Source organism: Netta rufina, assembly GCF_964035555.1.
Source record: "Netta rufina genome assembly, chromosome: 8".
Classification (NCBI taxonomy): Eukaryota; Metazoa; Chordata; class Aves; order Anseriformes; family Anatidae; genus Netta; species Netta rufina.
In genome coordinates, this window is record NC_140131.1 from 19,742,053 (window position 1) to 19,760,840 (window position 18,788).

The 18,788-nt window shown below is 40.1% G+C and overlaps 1 protein-coding gene across 9 annotated transcripts in view; it reads left to right on the forward strand.

Annotated features, from left to right (window-relative positions):
- The window catches only part of RABGAP1L (RAB GTPase activating protein 1 like), a gene marked incomplete at its 5' end in the record, with an annotated part of 248,705 nt that overhangs the window by 183,705 nt on the left and 46,212 nt on the right, over nucleotides 1-18,788 (forward strand). For all 9 annotated transcript variants that reach the window (XM_084290877.1, XM_084290880.1, XM_084290878.1 and 6 more), the window contains one exon: nucleotides 5,391-5,519. In XM_084290877.1, coding sequence (XP_084147003.1) covers nucleotides 5,391-5,519 — 129 coding nt within the window. The remainder of the gene's footprint in view (nucleotides 1-5,390; nucleotides 5,520-18,788) is intronic.

Consider the following 18,788-nt stretch of genomic DNA (forward strand, 5'->3'; position numbering starts at 1 on the left):
GCTGAATGACATTATTTTATTTATTTAAAAAAAGGGGAGGGGAAGGAAAAAGGCAAAACAATACACACAACGCTTGTGTTATCAAAGAGCCTTGATTTGTGAAGTCAATGTGATTTCCTGCCAGGTTTTATTAGCTAAATATACCTCTTTTGACATATATCCCTTCTGACATATACCCATTCCATGGAGGAGTAGAGACTGTTTCTGATGATTTTTTTAAAAAAAAATTAGAAAAGCCTGAGGACCAAGAATTTGTACTTTAATCAGAACTAAAGATACTTCAAAACCTTGGACTTTTGTAAAATTAAGAAGTAGATTCTTTTGTGCATATATAAGCATCTTTCTCTGCTGTGGTTTGGGGAATAAATGCCTATGACAGGCAGAATGTATACCTATATAATATATATAGGTGTATATATATATATATTATACCTATAGGTATAGGTATAATAATAACACTATATAATAGTGTTATTTGAAAAATATAATCTGTAACCTCAGAAAAATTCAGATCACCTGCTCACTGGCATCAGTTATATGTGATGATGAGCAAGTGGAACAGCACTAATTCTGTGTGGATTTTTCCCCTTGGGGATATCTGTGGGTGGGTAGAGCTAGGAGATTTTTTGTTTGCTCTTCCACACATTCATCAGCATTTTACAGGGCAGAATGAACATTGCCTTTCATAAGTCTGGATCTGCACACAAACACTGGTGTAATTTTGAGCAGAGGTGCACTGCTGTATGTAGGCAGTGGGCAAGCAGAGGATCCCTGCTGGATGCCAACTCATCGTGCACAAAACCCCAACTAGGCCTTCTGAAAGCTTTTGCCTATAGTCAGGTTATATTTTTTTGCCGTGACACTTTTATACCAAGCCGTGTTTAACAGAGAACACAGATTTTAACAGGAAAAAATATATGTCTTTGTGACAGTATAGCTTTCCCAGCAAAGAAGAGCGTAGAAGTGATGCCAATGAAAGGAGGCTTTTGATGGATCGTGTTGGAAGTGCATGCCAGCGCACCTGTGGCAGGGTAGCTTTGCCAGTCCATCTGTCCCCAGCCTGGATTCCAAGTCCACCCATCCTGGCAGTCCTTGGAAGCTCAGCAGGTCAACTTCCTCCTCTTGGAGCCATTTCACAGTCCTCAGGTCAAAGGGCAGCACAGCACAAAGTCATGCAACATACAGCATTGCAGTCTGCTGCTACCAGTGGGAAGGGAACCATCAGGTTAAAAAAAACACCTCCCATACCTTCATGTTACACTGCAGCTTCTACAAGAACTTAAAATCACACAGTGCATGTTAAGGATTTTTAATATTAAATATCAATATTAAATATTATAGTCTGCGAAATTAGTGTAAAATTACATGTGAGCATTTTGAATTTTCTGACAGCAAATTTAATAGTGGAGTAGAGTATGGCTGGATTCTTCTCTGCCTTTTACTTCATCTTGTTCCTGATTCATATTCCTAAGATTGTACAGCACGTACTTTATGTTCGCTCACATTCTATAGAAATTCTGTGTGTATATACCGTATGCATAGAACACTACAGATTTTTTTTTTTTTATCTGTTTGTGTAAAAGAGGAAGAATTAAATTAAGGAAGTGCCATGTGGTTGATCTGAAATTTCTTCTGCTCTATAAGTTCCCAGGTGGGAACAGGAGATTCAGTTGGTACAGTCAGTAAGGAATGAGACTGCAAAATTAATAATTGAAGACAGAAAAATTAAATTAAAGAAAAAAGCCAAGCCTATGTCTTAATCACATTTCCCTAAGTATTTTGGAGATGGCAATAGTAACAGTATTTACTTTAAAATGATGATGATGATAATAGTAATAATAAAAAAAACATCATTTAAGTCTCAAAAAAAAGAGCTGTGATGATCTGTTTTTCAGAACTTTGCAATTTCACAGAACTTTGTCTATTGACTTGAAAGTTTGCTGATTAATTCTGCAAAGGGGCTTGTCCTAAGTTTCAAATAATCCAATTAAGATCATTTTATGAACATATTGAAATACTTAAGTGATGTGGGAAGGACATGTGAGGGAACATGTATAGCCAAACCCTAAAACGCAAGCTGAGAGTTTAGAAGTTCATTGGAAGTTGACGTTATGTTCATAGTTCTCAGTGAGGCTCATCTTTTGCCTGTTGTTTTTCTTTATATATTTTATACAAAAATATGATTATTTAAGAATTACATCTTGAATATTAAAAAATGCCCTGAAGTCCCAGTGTGCCCCAAAATACAATGTACCTGCCAAATGTGAATTATTGCTTCATTAGACTTACAGATGGTTTATTGAAATGAGTTGTTCAGGAGATCCATGAGCTGAGTGACATGAACCAGCAAATTTACAAATCTCTGCCTGTCAAACAGCTGCCAAAAGGTGCCTGAAATGTCTTTATGATTTATTGATTAAAATCACAAAATGTCAAGAAATGTGAATAATAAAACAACAATGCTATACACTTTTTTGTACTGCATATATCGTATATGTATAAAAAATGTATATTCGTATGTATTTATATACACATACCGATTTTTGTTGTTTCCTGTTTTTAATTAGTACCTGAAAAGCTTTGTTTGCATAATTTAGACCAAAAAAAGCATTAACTATACAAAATGCAAAACCCAGTTAACATTGCTCTCAAAAGATTACTTTGATTTCTTCTGATTTTAATAGTGAAACTCTAACTTTCTGGTCAACAGATTATTTTAATGAAATGAAAATACTCAGCCAAGTAGAAAGAGCTGAATGTTAGGGGCCTACCTCTCACTTTATTGACATATATAATATTCTGGACTGGAAATGCAGCAGCAAGCTTGTCTCCAAAGAGGGCAAATGTATAATGTTGTAGGGAAATCTGTTTGACCTGTATGGCAAAAACAGCAGTCAGCATTGTGGAGAGAGAGGGGGGAAAATCACTTTGGAGTCAGCTGGTTGTTAAACCAATTACTGCTTTTCTATCACCGTTATCCAGCTGAACTTTGCCCAGGGTGCCTTGGTTGTCAGCGTGGCTTCTGGCACAGAGCACTGCTCGCTGCCAGCAGGTCACCCCAAATACAGCCCGCTGTGCGTCCGAAGCACTGACCAAGCCTCAAGCATGGCAAAAGCGTATACAGCCTTACTAAACCTTGTCCAGAAGAAAAACAGCGTGCAGAGGAGGAAATGGATGTGTTGGCCGTAGCTGTGTTCACGAGTGGGTCTGATTCATTAGGTGCCTAAGTGCACCAGCTCACTGTCCACATGACATCGGTCTTGTCAGATGGAGCCTCAGCCAGATAGTCCTTCTGCCAAAGTTTTGTGGACAGAACCAGATGTGAGAGTTGGTAAAGCTGAGCATTTCTCATCCACATCCTGAAGGCAGCTTTTGTTGTGTCCTTGCAGTGATGACCCAGCAGCTACCTTGGCTGGAAGTGAAGGGAGGATCAAAGAGATCTTGAGGGAACTCTGAGCAGCTTGAAGACAAAGTTAGAAAATGCTGCAGTCAAAGGGAAAGAGATCTGCCAAAGCAACTTCAGCTGCATTTAGAGTTTTCTCACTCTTACCTTGAGATTAATGTAGCAGAAACTACTAGTAAGTCTTCAGCAGGGTGTACGGTATGATCATCTCCAGAAATATGTAGGGTAATAGGTAAATGTACGGAATGGATATTTTGTTGGTCTTGATTGAGGAAGCCAAAGGACAGGTTGCTGTGCTGTCCCCAAAGTGGAAGGTTGGACACTGAGCAGTGATGATTATTGGTGCTCGGGTGGCAGACCTCTGATGTCAGCTCATGTTCTCTGCTACCGGAAATGCTGGATAACCATGAAAATGCCCTCTTAAATTCTGTGGTTCCTAGTTTTGTTCAGCATTAAAAATCCATTCAAAAACCCTTCTCCATTTCCCTATCAGATAAAGCTTGGTCAAACTGCTATGTTTTAGTGGACCCAGCTGTAGCTTTTTTAGCAGGACTATGGAATATGTCAAGCCGTGTTGGAGTCTCGGTGTTGCATGCTTGTAGTATCTGCGGTACCACATTGAAGTTCAGTTTGCTTTGGGAAGCAATATACTTGTACTTTTAATAAAATGTTTTACATAGTAGGTTTAATTATTTTCATGTAAACGAGCTACTGAGACTTGTTAATATGATACATAGGGAGAATTTGTAAATAAAACCCATTAGTAATTTTTTTTTTCTGTAGTGAGAATTAAATTTATTTCTACTTATTTGAAACAAATCTAACACCGAGGAGAAAGAAGAGTATCATCTAGTCTTACCTCTTTCATGACAAGGACTGCTGTTTTCCCAGTTCTTCCAGTGTGGAGCCAGATCCCATGTGTTTGGCTGCAGCGTGTTTGCTAGAAAACGGTTGTGTGGAAGCAGCAACGGATTTTGGGTGGGTGAGAGGATAGCTTAGGAAAGGAGAGCCCCTTCAGCAAAGGCACCTGTGTCTCTCTGGAGGTGTCGGCTGAAGTGTGGTGGTACACAGCTCCAGCCTCCGTGGTGCTGCTCTGTATGCTGACACATGTTCCTTTGTTCCTTCTGGCTTAAAAGACATTCACATTTTGAGGTGATGTCCTGAATGTCTTGTCTGGATGTACAGTCTCTGTGAACCTTTTTAAGGAACAGCCTAAAGGCTTGCTTTTGCATATCTGTAAAATCTTCTGGTATAGTTCTCGCATCTCCAAAAATTAATGCATTTGTCCCTGACCCATGAATCATATTACTCCGTCAGTAGCAGAACTGGATTAATGCTGAGTGTTTAACATTTTCTGACCTGTTAGGCTTGCTACCACAGTGAGAGGTACAGTCTTATGAGAAATATCGAAATAAACATGTGAAACATTTTCTGGCAGAGTGTTCTTTGAGAAATTGTGTCACAGACTTCTACATATTGACTTGCTGATGCCTCTTATGAGTCATATGCATTTTTGCTTCTGCTGTTCATGTCTGCAACCATATCTATGTATCTATGTATTATTTTTTTAGGGTAGCACTATAAAAATCAGCGATGTTCTAAAGCATAAGCTCTCTAAAAACATTATGGATTCTCCTAGGTTTTTATTGTTTGCTTGGTTTTGTTTTGTTTTGTTTTTCCCTTACTCAGTTTCATCTTGACAGGCTTAGCCAGAATCCCTTTCTTACCCTGCAGGTATAGAAGGATGAAATACATTAATGTGTTGTAGTCCTCTGATTGTGCTACTCTGCCTGGGATTCCTGGGATAAGTTTTAGCCTATGTCTTGTTTTATGAGAAATGGATTAGAGAGCCGATTTTAAAGAGGATGTTTTTTGGGCTAATGTGAATGTTGGTGGTTTGGAATGCAGTCAGTAAATGACAAATCCAGTAAAAGTGCACGACTACATGTTCTCAGTGTTTAGCGTAGTTCTCTGTGTTTGATTGCAGACCTCAAAAGAGGACCTTCTACAAGCTGATTTTGAAGGAGCTTTAAAATTCTTCAGGGTTCAGCTGCCCAAGAGGTACAGAGCTGAGGAGAACGCCCGTAGACTGATGGAACAAGCTTGCAACATTAAGGTAAGGGCAGTTTTCATTTCCGCTCATTCACCCAGAGTTCTTACAGAAAAAGTAAGGTACTGTGTATAAGAATGACAGTAGCACGTGCAAAGTAAAGCAATGAAATCATTAATTTATTATTTTTGGTGTATGTATGTATATCTGTACACACTTATTATATTTAAAGAAAGTACAGCACAGAGCTTTACCCTCTTTGCTTTGGCACATTCTTAATAATTAAAACAGTAAACTTATGATCGAAAAATGGCACAGTCAAAACTTGCTAATTCATTGATTTATAAATAGTGACAGCACTAAACAATGAATCAAATATCTGATGATCATCATGGTTGTATATTATTTGTTTCGCCCCAAAGCTATTTATTTGCAGAGCGCCGCTCTCTGTATAAAACAATTGAAGTGGAGTAGAAACTTAGTTTTGTTTGTCTATCAAGCTTACCAAGAGAGAACATCTTTTTTATGTTCTATGCTACCAAGACCATGCTGTACACCCACAGGATGACCCAAGAAAGAGCCGTGGGATGGGTTTTAACATTTGATTTTGAAATAAGTGGTTTTGTTACTTCTTGAAGTGTGAGCGCTGATGGGAAATGTGTGTTTAGTGTGGTCCAATAATGGGCCAAGACCATGTGAACAGAAAGATTGCTCCTCTAACACTTTGCTTTATATCTCTCTCAATGTGTTTATTCACTTGCTTTTGTGCTGCTTGATTTCATAGTTTGTGTAATTTAAGGATTTATCAAGTACAGTAACATTATCTTTATGTTGTTTATTCAGTCCATATTTTTCTGATGAGAGGTTAAAATAGAAGTTCTCATGGTACTTTTTGGAATAGATGTTTATCGATTTTCTTGGGCTTCCCTTTCTAATTTCTTCTTGTACAATACATTGCAAGCCATATGATATTTTTTATGATTTTTTTCAATTTGTACTGGGTATGTATTTCTAAGATTTGTTTTATTGGAAAGTATTTTGAAATGCATTTGAGGCAGATGGTAAGTGCACAGTGCCCTGCATGGGTTCAGCACGTGGGGCCTTTTAAAAGGAGAGAGTGAAATTCTGGACTCCTCTTTAGGTGGATTCAGGGTCAAGAATTATGACCTGGGATTAGCAGAGATGGGAAATAGCAGAAGATTCAAGCTGCCTTCTGCTGTGTTAATAACAGCCCACCCTTGCAAGGAGCCTAGCTGGGTTCTACTTGCCCACTGGGCTTGCAGTGCATTCCTTCATGCACTGTAAGGCAATAGCAGGGGATCAAAACTGTCCTGAGCAAAACTGTTCTGATAGTTAGGCTCAGAACAGCTAAGCCTGTGGAGAGGCATGTTCTGAGATTCAGAGACTTTTAGTTGAGTTTGTCATCAGGATTAATAGCATAGTTTGGAAAACTAATCTAAATGGGAGGAACTCTGGACATCGGGCGATGTTGTAATCAGTGAATAGCTTGTGGGTACTCTCATGGAGAACTGAGGTGGTCTGAAGTAGGGCCATGACTCATCTTAGCTCAGTGAATGTAGGTTTGCTTACAGCAGCTCTCTGCCTTTCTGAGTCACCAGCCTGCACGTGGGGTTATGCAGTGCCCATTTTCATCAAAAGTGGCAGAAAATGTGGAAGACTTACATGAATGTAATGCAACAAAACCCAGTGCAAGATCTTATCGGAGGAGAGGGTTGTAGTTACTTGGACTACATCTGTTTTCACTCACCTGTGCTCCTTCTGTCATGGATTTCATGCACGCCAGTGGCCACGCACTCACCACCACCAGGCCTACTGCTTGGCCAGGTGCACCCGTGTGTGGTGAGGAGGGCCAGTGGCTGTAACATCCTCACTACGTCTCTTGGGTTCCTCTTGGCCAATGTCAATAAACTGTTAGGCAAGTTTTTTGCCCTCTTTAAGAGCGGGGCGTTTCTTATGGCACAGTCCTTTCCCTCAAAGCTTGCTTTCTTCAGCCTCTGGATCAGTCACGTCGCTGCCCCTCGCCTCCGCTTCCTCCTTGAGGGTGCGTTGGAGGCTTGCGGCCTGTCCTGGTGGCAGGGCTGGTGCGTGGTGGCTTTGCTGCCCTCTCCAGCTGGCTGGGCATCTCTCGTGGGGCCTGAGCAGCGTGCGGCCTTCTGCTTGAGGTGTGGCAGGACGCTTCTCGTCTGCCACTTGGGCTGCTGTCTCTTCTGCCCTCGTGTGTCAGCGCTTGTCCTTCTCCTAGCCCTGTCTCTATTGTTTCTTCTGGTGCTTTTGCAAGCAGATGCTGCCATTCCTACTTCTTTCAGACTGCTCTCAGTATTTGTTACGCATCCCTACTGAGTGATTATGTGGTGCCTTGACTCTGTTAACTTGATGTCCCACATTAAATTAAAACACAAGGGTTGAACTGACTTCACATTCACAGTTTTTATTTATTTGGATCATTTTTCTCACTTTTGCCAAGTAGAATGTCTTTAGAGAGCCAAGTCTGAATCAAGGGAGCGTGACCTCTGACTGCAGATGGCACATTAACTGTTTGATAGGCAGTAAAGAAAATCAGCTCATGAGGAAGAAAGTGATGAGGAGTAACCAACATGGATTTAAGAATGGGAAATGACACTTAGCCAAGCTGATAGCCTTGCATGACGAGACGTCTGGCTTGGTGGATGAGGGGAGAGCTGAGGATGTTGCTTATCTCAAGCACAGAAAGGCTTGTGATGCTGTCTCCCATAACATCCTCACAAACAAACTGATGAAGAAGTGGACTGGAATCTGGCTGAACTGCTCAGTTTAATGGGTTGTGGTTAGCAGGGTGAACTGCTGGAGGACAGCCACTGGTGTTGTACCCCAGGGGCTGATACTGGCATATTATTCAGCTTCTTCATTAATGACTTGGAGGACAGAGAAAAAAGAATCCTCAGAGAGTTGCAGATGATTATTTTTTTTAAACTTCAGTGGTGATCGGACACAGTAACAGGTTGTCCAAAGGGAGTTGTGGAGCCTCCATCTGTGGAGATACTGAAAACACAACCGGTCCTGAACAGCCAGCTTTACCTAACCCTGCTTTGGGCAGGTGGGCTGGACAAGATGATCTCCAAAGTTCCCATCCAACCTCAATTTTTCTGTCAGTCTTTAATTAGTTATAACATGGTCTGTATTTACAAACAGGAACGAATACTTACACAAGTTGACATGCTCAAATAAGAAATTACAGTCTTGATAGTTACATTACAAGAGGTCCTAGGGACTGCAGAGGTTACATGAAGAATAGTTAGCTGTACTGTTGAATGCAGCAAAACCCGTGCTGTTAAAAAAGGCAACAAACAAAACCATTAAACGTGTATTTTCTGTTGTATAAGTCAGGCACTGTGTGTCTTCCACTGCTTCTCACTAGTGTATTAGTATTTGTAGACCAAACACCAGATGTTTGTAGGGTAAGCATCACACAGTAAGTGCCAGGGAGTGTTTTAGGTTTGTAAACTAATGACTGAGGCATAAAAACTTGAGAACAGAGTCATGGTGTAGTCAGACTTCATATTTGTGCTATATCTTTTGCAATATTTCTTTTCTTTTTTTTTTTTTTTTTAATTCCAAGTTACTACAAAATGCGTGCTTTAACAAGTAATTATCCACCTTTTGCTTTTTTTTTTTTTGCTTTTTTTTTTCTGCCATGAGCTCTGTCATGGTTCTAGAGAAGGCAAAAGAAAAAAGGCATGGCATTTTTTCCCCTTAGTTTCACACTTAAGTTTAACTCATGATTTCAAGAGCTAACCCTCAGATTTTAAAGGTGCTGTACTGGAAATAGTAGTCTTGTCATCTGATTTTAAAAACAAATTTAAAAGAATTAGCATGAAACTCTCCCTTGAGAACAATTCTGTGAATACAAAGAAAAAAATCCTATTAATTGAAAATTGTATTTAAAATGCGTTAGAGCCTGTCTCATTCAATTAAGGACTATCCATGGTGATCACCAACCAGGTCTGAATTTCCATAACTTACCACTGAGGAAATCATTGTGATCAAAGTCAGTGGAATTAGAAATAATGGCAGTATTTCCTGGCATGTGATCGTTGGATAGAATTCCGTGGTTTAGGAATGTTCTGTAGTAATTCATACTATGAAATAATATAGCCTAAGAAGCTTCCTGTCAGTTTCCACATATGCGTGTTACATAATTGGAGAGTAGGGTCCCACTGATACCCGGCTGATGTATTATATCCATCATTTGCAGAATATAAGATTTGTTCAGGTGGAAGAGACTGAATTTGTGAAAGTATCTGCTGAGACTCTTAGGGTAGATAGAGACCTGCATTGCATAAATTTCCCAGCTCAGAAACAGCCAAACAGAGGAGAAAGACATTAATCCTCTGAGTAGGATGTCAGATGCTAATTTAAGGGCTAATAAAAATTTAATGAAAGATGAAAATGACAAAAGATTAAATTCGGAGTTAATAAATGGGAGATATTCCTCCTTTGTTTCCTGTTGGTCTTCTGCTTCTAATGACCATACCTTCCATTTTGCAATGGCCTTTATGGAAGGAGGGGCGTATTCCTCCCAGAGCATCCAGCAAGCTTTACAGTAGCAAAAATGGGCTCGAGGATGATAATTTCCTACCTGACCAGAGCATCTTGCATATTATGTCTCTGTGATAAAAAGTAACCCTAGAATGATGAACAGTGCTTTTTTTGCTCATGCTCTTGGGGGTGATGGTGGAATTCAGAGTTTTTTCTGTGTGTCTGGAAACTCAGTGTGATAAATGAATGAAGAAAGAAAGTGTTTATTCTAGATGAACGAAGGTTAAACTTAATGTTGCTGTTTTATTAAAACAACAGCACATTTGACATACTAGCTCAATCTGTCTGAGTTACATTTTGCATCTCCTAATGCAATTTCTCTTGCAGAGATCTGTGTATGTCCTAAGGAAAGTGTCATGTTGTTTCACTTTAATACAGGAAGCCTACCACCTCTATTCTTACACTTGACTTCAGTCAGTTGAACTGTAGATTGGGACAAAGTAAGGGGCATTGTGAGATTTTCTCCATAGGGAAATGTCTCGGTTTGACAGTACTTGAGTGAACTTGGAGAGTTCTGCTCACTTCTGTCCTGCGGTCTTTCAAAGACGAGGAGTTGGCATTCAAACCATGTTACATTGCAGACCGAGAGATGCCCCACAGCTGAGCATAGCAGACAGGTAAGTGGAGAGCTACCGGGAACATCACTGTAGGCAGCCATCTCTTGGGGCCTGTGAAGGTTGGGGGAAGCCATGGAAGAGGCTCTACAAACACTGAGTAAAAGAACCTGCAGGACAGATTTTGTGATTGAAGGGCAGCTGCTGCAATGACACCTTCCTTCATGTAGCCCAGGAATAGCAGTGTCACCTTTTCTACTCTGTCATCACCATGAGTGGCTGGAAAGACCTGGCAGAAGTTCTTATAGGAGAAGCCACTTCCTAGCCATGTAGTGGTCTCCCCTCTCTGGAGGAAATGCAGCTGCTCAGTAGACCCAGCAGTGCTACAGGGTTGCTGCTCTCAACACCTCAGAAGCAAAGGGCCTTGAGAAAAAAATAATGGCTTTTTCAGTGTGTAGTGGGTTTACTTGGCAGTGTTTTGGTAGCGGGGGGCCATAGGGGTGGCTTCTGTGAGAAGAATGCAGAAGCTGCCCCATGTTAGATAAGGGGTCTGCTGCCTGCCAGAGCTGAGCACCCCCACAGCTGGTCTTGCAACAAAAGCTGTGTCTTGGCTCATGGGGAAACTGCATGAGCAGAGCCAAAGGTTGGTAGCAGGAGCTGTACAAAAGTTCTCCTTTCAGGGTAGTTCTTTGCGTAGTTTTAAAACAGATTAACTTTAATGATTTCGCTATTTCAATGTTTTGAAAATTCAAACCGATGTTTTGAAGCTAACACCTTGGTATTGTGAGAGATGGTAAAACAACACATGCAGCAGAAAGCAAAAGAGATACTGTGGAAAGGCTCTGAAACTGCACAAGGTTTTTATTCCTTTGGTTCTTCCAGCAATATATCTAATACGTCTTCCAATATAAAGGACAGGAAAAAAATTGCTCATTTATCAACTTCTCAAGAAAACACCAAACTAAACTGAAAAGAATTGTGTTTAGATCTATAGAAAACCCTGCTGTGTCTGGATGTGATTTCTTATTAAAAGCCAATGATCAATTCCACTTATGCCTGCGCTGTTATCTCCGTAGTGCAGGATCCTATTGTTACTGTAAGGAGGGTCATGTTTTTTAATGCCTGCTCTGTTTTCAACTTTAGCTTCTTCCTTTCTGCTTGGCTTTGTGGTATAATGCAGCACAATGGCCTGGCATCTGGAAATCATATTAAAGTGGCAACAGTAGTGCAGTGGATTTAGATGTTTAATACTATCGTCACCTTGCTGATAAATGTTAACAATGTAGGAAGAGTCATGCATTTAAAAATCACTTTCAGCTATGAAGTATTTATTTGAACTCTACATATCTGGTTTTCCAGTGAGCAGACATGATGCTTGTGTTTGGTAGTGAGGTTAGATTTTCATGGTGTATAAGCATTAGGAAAACTTCTCTCTCTCTTTTTTTTTTTTTCATTTGCTTTGAGTTGGCATTGTAAATTGAATCAGGTCAATTGGTAATTTTTATCAACAGGGAAGGAATAAGATTTTCTTATTAATAATTGCATATAATCACATTTTAACTATCTAAAGTATCTTTGCAACCAGACTGAATACAAATTGAATACAAATGTTGGTGTCCTTGTAGTACCCATTTGTCTGCATGTGTACTTGTACTTCTCAGAGTAATGCCATCAACAAGAAGAGTGTTGAAGGTAAGGGTTTTTAAAGTACTGTATAAGTTAGAGCCATTGTCCAGATTCCCAGCAAGTGTATGACAGTATATATCATTAAGAGATTTGCACTAGATAGTATAAGTTTAGTTGAGTACAGTATTGACATCTGGAATATATTCCAAGCGTTGACATTTGAAAACTGTTCTATGGTCCAGCAGGCCACAGGTAGCATATATTCTATATATTTTAACTTCCATTTTGTTCAGCATCATGCTGTCAGGAGTCGCAGCTGTCCAGGAGGACAGATGTTTCCCCTTTCAGACCCACAGAAGGAAAGCATGCTCAGAAGATCTTTTGGCTCAAGCTTCTTGAATCTGGCTCTTTCCATCTGCATGAATAACAACTCCTTTGCTTCCTCAGATCTTGGTATGAATAGCTCCTCTGTTTCTTCAAGAAAACCTACGTGCTTTTTCTAGTAATGTCTCAGAATATCTGTGTGTGATAATTTCTCTCTGAACCTGCATTGTTACTCACACGGGAGAAGGACACAGTCATAGGGTCAGATGGATAGCGCAAAGGTGCAGATTGTCTATAGAGATTGCTTTCTTCCAGAGTAAGCTTAAATTAACCTGACTTTAATTCAGAATGACTAGGCACGTCAAACCTAGCAAATGTATTTCATTGCATGTTGTATTTGCTAAAAAGCTCATTTGGATTGTGCAAAACTACTACAATTTTAAGTTGAAGCATTATTTTTTCTAGGAGAAACTCCAGATTTTTTGGAGAGGAGGGGGAAAATAAGTGTAATCTTCCACCCTCTTTGTGAAGGGGTGCCAAAAATAGTACAGAGAGAAATAGATAAAGGTGGCATGGACTCTCACTGACATTTCTGTCTTCTGTGATCTTTGATACAATTTGTCTAAAATAACTCAGTTCTATGAAAGCGAAATTTTTTCCCAAGTTTGATAGGACACATGAATCCCATATGCAGGTTGGCTGGGAGATTTTGTTAGGTCCTGACTAACCTCCTGTATGGTGACGAGTAAGGATATTGTATAAAAAGTTTTTTATATCCAGTGGTCTGAAGGACAAGTGGTTGCAGAGTATGTAGAGTCACAGTTAACACTGTGAGCTTCAAGGTCATCTTAGTTGTTCTTTAGATGAGAAAGTCTAAACTCTCTCATCCTTTGAAGAAAAAAAAAACACCCGAATGAAAGAGCAGCCTGTAACTGTTTCTTCTGAGGGATGCCTTGAGTCTGAATATGGAGAAAGACTGTGATGTTGGAGTCCAGCAGGTTTGCAGTACCTCTTGTTCACAGTAAGATGTGTTCTTCTTTTAGACACTTCTGTGACACACAAGAGGCTGTAGACAAAAAACAAATGTGTCCCAGGATCGATACTTATGACCAGACTGAAAGATAAACAGAAAGCTAGGCTTTCCTGTTCTGTGGAGGAAGGTGTAGTTAAAAGTGCAGGTTCGAAAATTTCTAGAAATGAGGCCTATGCTTGTATTGGCCAAGCATTCCTTCATCAGCAGCAAAACTGCTCAGGCTTAAGAAGGCAGAAACCTTCCTGGAGGTGGAAACTCATCTCTTCTTCTCTTGGGCTCATTCAGGCAGTCAGACCTGAGGAAACAGGCAGCACCTCAGCAGTAAGCAGCACAGCTTACTTCCAAGGAAACTTGGAAGAAATCTGTTTCTTCATATACAAAAGACCCTGGTGCCAAATTGCTGAAACCTTTGCTAACCTGAGTCTTTGTCTTGTCTGTGATAACCTATTTTTAACTGCAGGATCCCATAGAATATAGTGTCTTTATTCTTTTAAAACTCAGTTCCTGTAAATACAGATAAATTCTGTATTCTCCCTTCTGAACAGTGGGGAAAAAAGCTCTGTTGTCTGTTGGAAGTTCCTTGCTAGCAAAGAGAGTTATTATCTATTTCTATGCCTAGAAATCTTAGAAAATTTGCATTTGGAAGAGATTACATCTTGGCAGAAGTTTCAAGCTGCCTTGTGTCATATTTGATCAACCTTTCTGATATGCATTTTTGTCAGAAGTACTGTGATTATTTCGTTTCTACAGATGTTATAGAATTTAAAGCTTAAATTATTGGAAATGAGTCTTGACTTACACAAACCTCAGGTAATCCAGAGTCAATTACTACTGCATGGGGTGACTTAGGGGAAAAAGTGGATGATTCATTCTCAGCGTAGTGCAGAGGGCAGTTGGGTCTGGTCTGTTATCTGAGAAATTAAATGAAGTAACAGAACTCTGAGGCACTATGCCATACTTACACCTAAAGCTAAACTTTAAAAATAAAATAACAATAAAAAATAAAGTTAGAAAAAAAAAAAAAAAAGACAAAGGTTGACAATGTTCTTCTTTTTTTTTTTTTTTTTTCCCCAGAGCTTTTGCAAATAAACAAAGAAAAGACTCTGGGGACAGTGTCTTTGTGCAGTTTTTTGCTGGTGTTTGGTTTCTTAGGCACCTGCAGATGAAGTTCTGCACTTTAAAAATAAGTGTACAAACAAAAAACAAAACTAAGTATAGAAAAGTGGCAGTATGCATTTTATAAATGCAAAGGTCTGCAGTGACAGCAGCTTTTAGAACTGAGGTCCCTATTAATAACTTCCCATTACAAACCCTGGCTACTATTTTTGCCATTATTGATACAGTTCTAAGTCAAATGCAGTGAGTGATTACTTGATTGTTATCTAAGCAATATGCAGCTACTGGAGTAGAAGTTTAGCTGAGTGCTTTGTAAGGCAATATTCACGTTTTTAGGATTTCCTTGTTGCTTTGGTTCAGGATTTTCTAGTGTCCTGAAGTTAATTCATTTTAATTTTGCTATATTATAGGCTTGTTTCTCTTGTGGAGAGTAAGTCGTGTAGTAAATATAGGGTTCAATTGTTCATATAATTTAATTTGTTTGTGTTTGGGCTTAAGTAAATGCAGGTGTGTTGAGGACTTGAAGAACTCCTGGGGGTCTTGGGAGGCTGGGAACAGGTTCCTACTCCTCTTTGCTTACACTTCCCCAGTTTCTCATCTCCACAACAAAAAGTAAAAGGGGAGGAAAAAGTTAAAAAGCATCAGTGTAGGTCAGGTCACTGGAAAACATTGCCAACGTATCAATGATTTTTCTCTTCAATTGTTTAAGCAGCAGTTGAAGATTCAGTCCTCATAGTGGTTTCATATCTGTTTATAATTCTTTCAACTTCTTTACTTAATACAATTACCTTGACAATAATTCTTAACCAAAATTTGACTCTGCAAGTGAAGTTAGTCAAAAGCTGGGGGGGGGGGCAACAAACAAACAAACAAACAAACAAACCAAACAAAAAACATTCAAGCAACAGAAAATCTCATCTCTGAGTAATTAATCAGCATAATACGTACTCTCTTAAATTAGGAAGTGTAGGGTGCACTCGGTGTGCGTACATGACTCAGGCCCAAAGACAGCATGTCACATTGAGTCACCCAGTTACTGTGACAACAGAGCTGCAAACCCGGCAGCTTCAACAGACCTTTAGCCCAGCTGTATCTGCACATTTCACCACCCTGGAGGGGGATATTTTTCACTCCTTTCCCAAACAAGAAATAGAGGTGTGCTTCCATGAACAGAAATATGACGTGGCTGATACAGCTTGGAGGCCTTGACCTCTGAGAAAAATAAAACTAAAGCTAAAGTTCTTAGCAGAGTCAAGTGATTGTCTGAACAGCTTTTTCCTAATCCCAGAAATCCTTTTGTTAACCCATAGCTTAGAGCACAAGATCAATGACCTTATTGTCCATCCTCCTGAGGAACAATTTTACAGCAGTCTGAGAAAGCCACCTGATTGTGCCTCATGGGATGCTTCATCCTTACACAGTAGGGAATATCGATTATCTCAGCTAGTCAAGAGTTGTGGAAGAAATTGGAAACAGATCAAGGCTTTGATTCCTAAGTGGCTAACGAGAATGCTTCGTCCTGCTTGCTCACGCTGACATGCTCCCTCTCTCCCCAGAGGTAGCTGGTTGCAAGATACTGTGTTCAATAACATCTGCATCTTCTGATAAGCTACCTTCCTCACTTGAGGCTCTTTTTCCAATGTTAATGGCACAAGAAAAAATTATTGTCAGGCTGTTAGTTTTGATGACTTTGCAATCTGTGTGACCTGTCAGAAATGAGATAAAAAATCATCACCTTCTCGGTGCTGTATTATTTTAAGTAGCCCTGAAAACAGTACATGTGATTTCTTTATTCGTGAGGTAAAAATGAAAGGGAGCTTCTTGCAGTGAGGAGCTGCAGTTCGATGCCTGCAGAATATAGATCCGAACAAACCCATTGCAAGGAAGAAAAGAGAAAACAGTCATTCTTACATAAGTCCATATGGACATAAATCTCATCACTTTTAATAGCAGCAGGATGTTCAGAGGCACTTTAGGCTTTTGTTTCTCTTGTAATAAAAGGTGAAATTCAAGCGTGTGTTGTAATGAACTTCCTTCAAGTGTACATAATTTGTTCTTTCCTTTTCCAAGCACAGCTTGAAGCAGGGAGTGTTCCTTTTTGAGGGGGAAGGACATGGATCAAGAAAGTACATCTTGCCGGGGACAGTTTGCGTCTCCCCCAGCAGGGTGCTTTGATGATGGGCTCATGCCAAGGCAGTGACTCTCTAGCCCAGTGGAATCTCTTTTTGCAACCTGTTTTGTCGTTCTGCCCTGAGATGCACCAGAGCCTTCTCTCCTGCTGCTGTGACAATCCTGACCACTCTGGGACTCAACCAAGAGGTGCCTGGGCAAGAATGAAGGAAGTGGCACTAGGAGGGTGTGCTGGGGATCGAGGTGCTGCCTGGATTAGGTAACCCTCAAAAACCCTCCTCCTCTTGTTCTCTGGCAGCAGAGTAGCTCCTGACCTGAAGTGAAAAGAATCATCACAGACACCACTGATTCACTCTGAGGTGAATTAAGAGGACATGTGGCTGTGGGACGAGCCAGAAATCCGTCTTGCATTCTGCTTGCGCTCATCAATCTCTCTCCATCTGGCAGCTTCTCCTCCGGAAGCAGACTGAGGCCCTAATGGCCTAAGTGAGCAGGAAACGAGCAGCACATTTATAGATTGAGTGCTGGGCTGAGAGCGCACACAGCACTCATCAGGAACCCTGCTCTGCTGGGAGTGGCCAGGAGTCCCTCTTTGTTTTCCTTCCAGCTTTCTTTATTGTAACATCCACATTTCAGTAAGAATAATGTCTGATAGACGTACTGTGTCACAAACAATGTTTACAGACTACCTGTTTAAACAGGTGAACTATTTACCTGTATCCCTTACAGGTTTCCAGCCTTTGATCTGCAGTATAAGAATGCTATGCAAGATCTTGTACCATCATGGGAATTTGGGGGTAGGGGAGAGGAGGAAAAAAATGAAAAATGATTTCAAGTCAGTGAGGTGAAGGATTTCATGGGTCCTTACTCATCCAGGAGAGCATGTGTTGAAAAAGCACCTGCCTTAGGGTTATGTGTGTCTGTGTTTTGTATTTGTTTTCTTTTTGTTGCTTTTATGATAAAAAGCAAGTTTTAAGGATTAACAAGAGGACAAACAAGCCTATGCTTCTTGGAAATAAGAGCAATAATGGCTCTTAACTTTTTATGTGCCTTACACTACACTAATGGACCTAAACTGGTATTTTTATTCTAAAGGCAAATTTGTTGACATAAAGAAAGGAAGCTTGGCTGCTACAGAAGTGTAAAGAACATACAGTAAACTTCTGTAGGAAGATACTGAGCTTTTAGTTTTGTGCCTTGTCCAAGAAGATACCGAGCTTTTAGTTTTGTGGCCTTGTCCAAGTAGGAAGTAATTACAGCATAATTAAATTCTGAAAGTCTGGAAACCATGACGATTGACAGAATGACATTTTAAGAGAAATAAGCATGTGTATTAATGCATCTTGTCCTTCAAGCTCCTAAGCATTGTTGATCCTGTCTGCTCCTCCACCTTCCCCTTCTCTTCTGCTCTTAATATAATCTCTACCCTGCATATACTTGAAGTGGCTTCTGCAGGCAGTGCAGGCAGCTGTTTGCCATGCAAGGAAGACTGCTTCCCCATAAACTGGGGCTAAGCAGTGGAAAATGAGCAGTGTTGGGTCGTAGTTAATCTTTTAAATAAAAGTCTGTGTGGTAGAGAGTGATGTGAGCCAGTTGCTGTGCGTTGCTTTGCCCTGTAACTAGGATATTTGTATGAATATAGCAACCTTTTTTAAACTCTCTGGGGAGGTTAAAACCTGAAATGCATGCTGGCAAAGATTCACTTAGGAAAGTTGGAAAATGAACTCCCTTTTGAGTTTTGTTAGTGTTTGGTTCATATGACCTGAAATAAGCACATCTCTCTTAAGTCACTCATTTTGCTCAAGTTCAGAAGCTGTATGCTCAGACACAGCTCTTTGGCCGAGCGAAAAGAAAAAGCACCCAGGTATATGAGATTAGTGTGCTTCTCCAGCAATGTGATCACATTGTTCCCAACTGATTATAGTTGCCTATAGGTTGTTTTCTTGTGTTCATGTA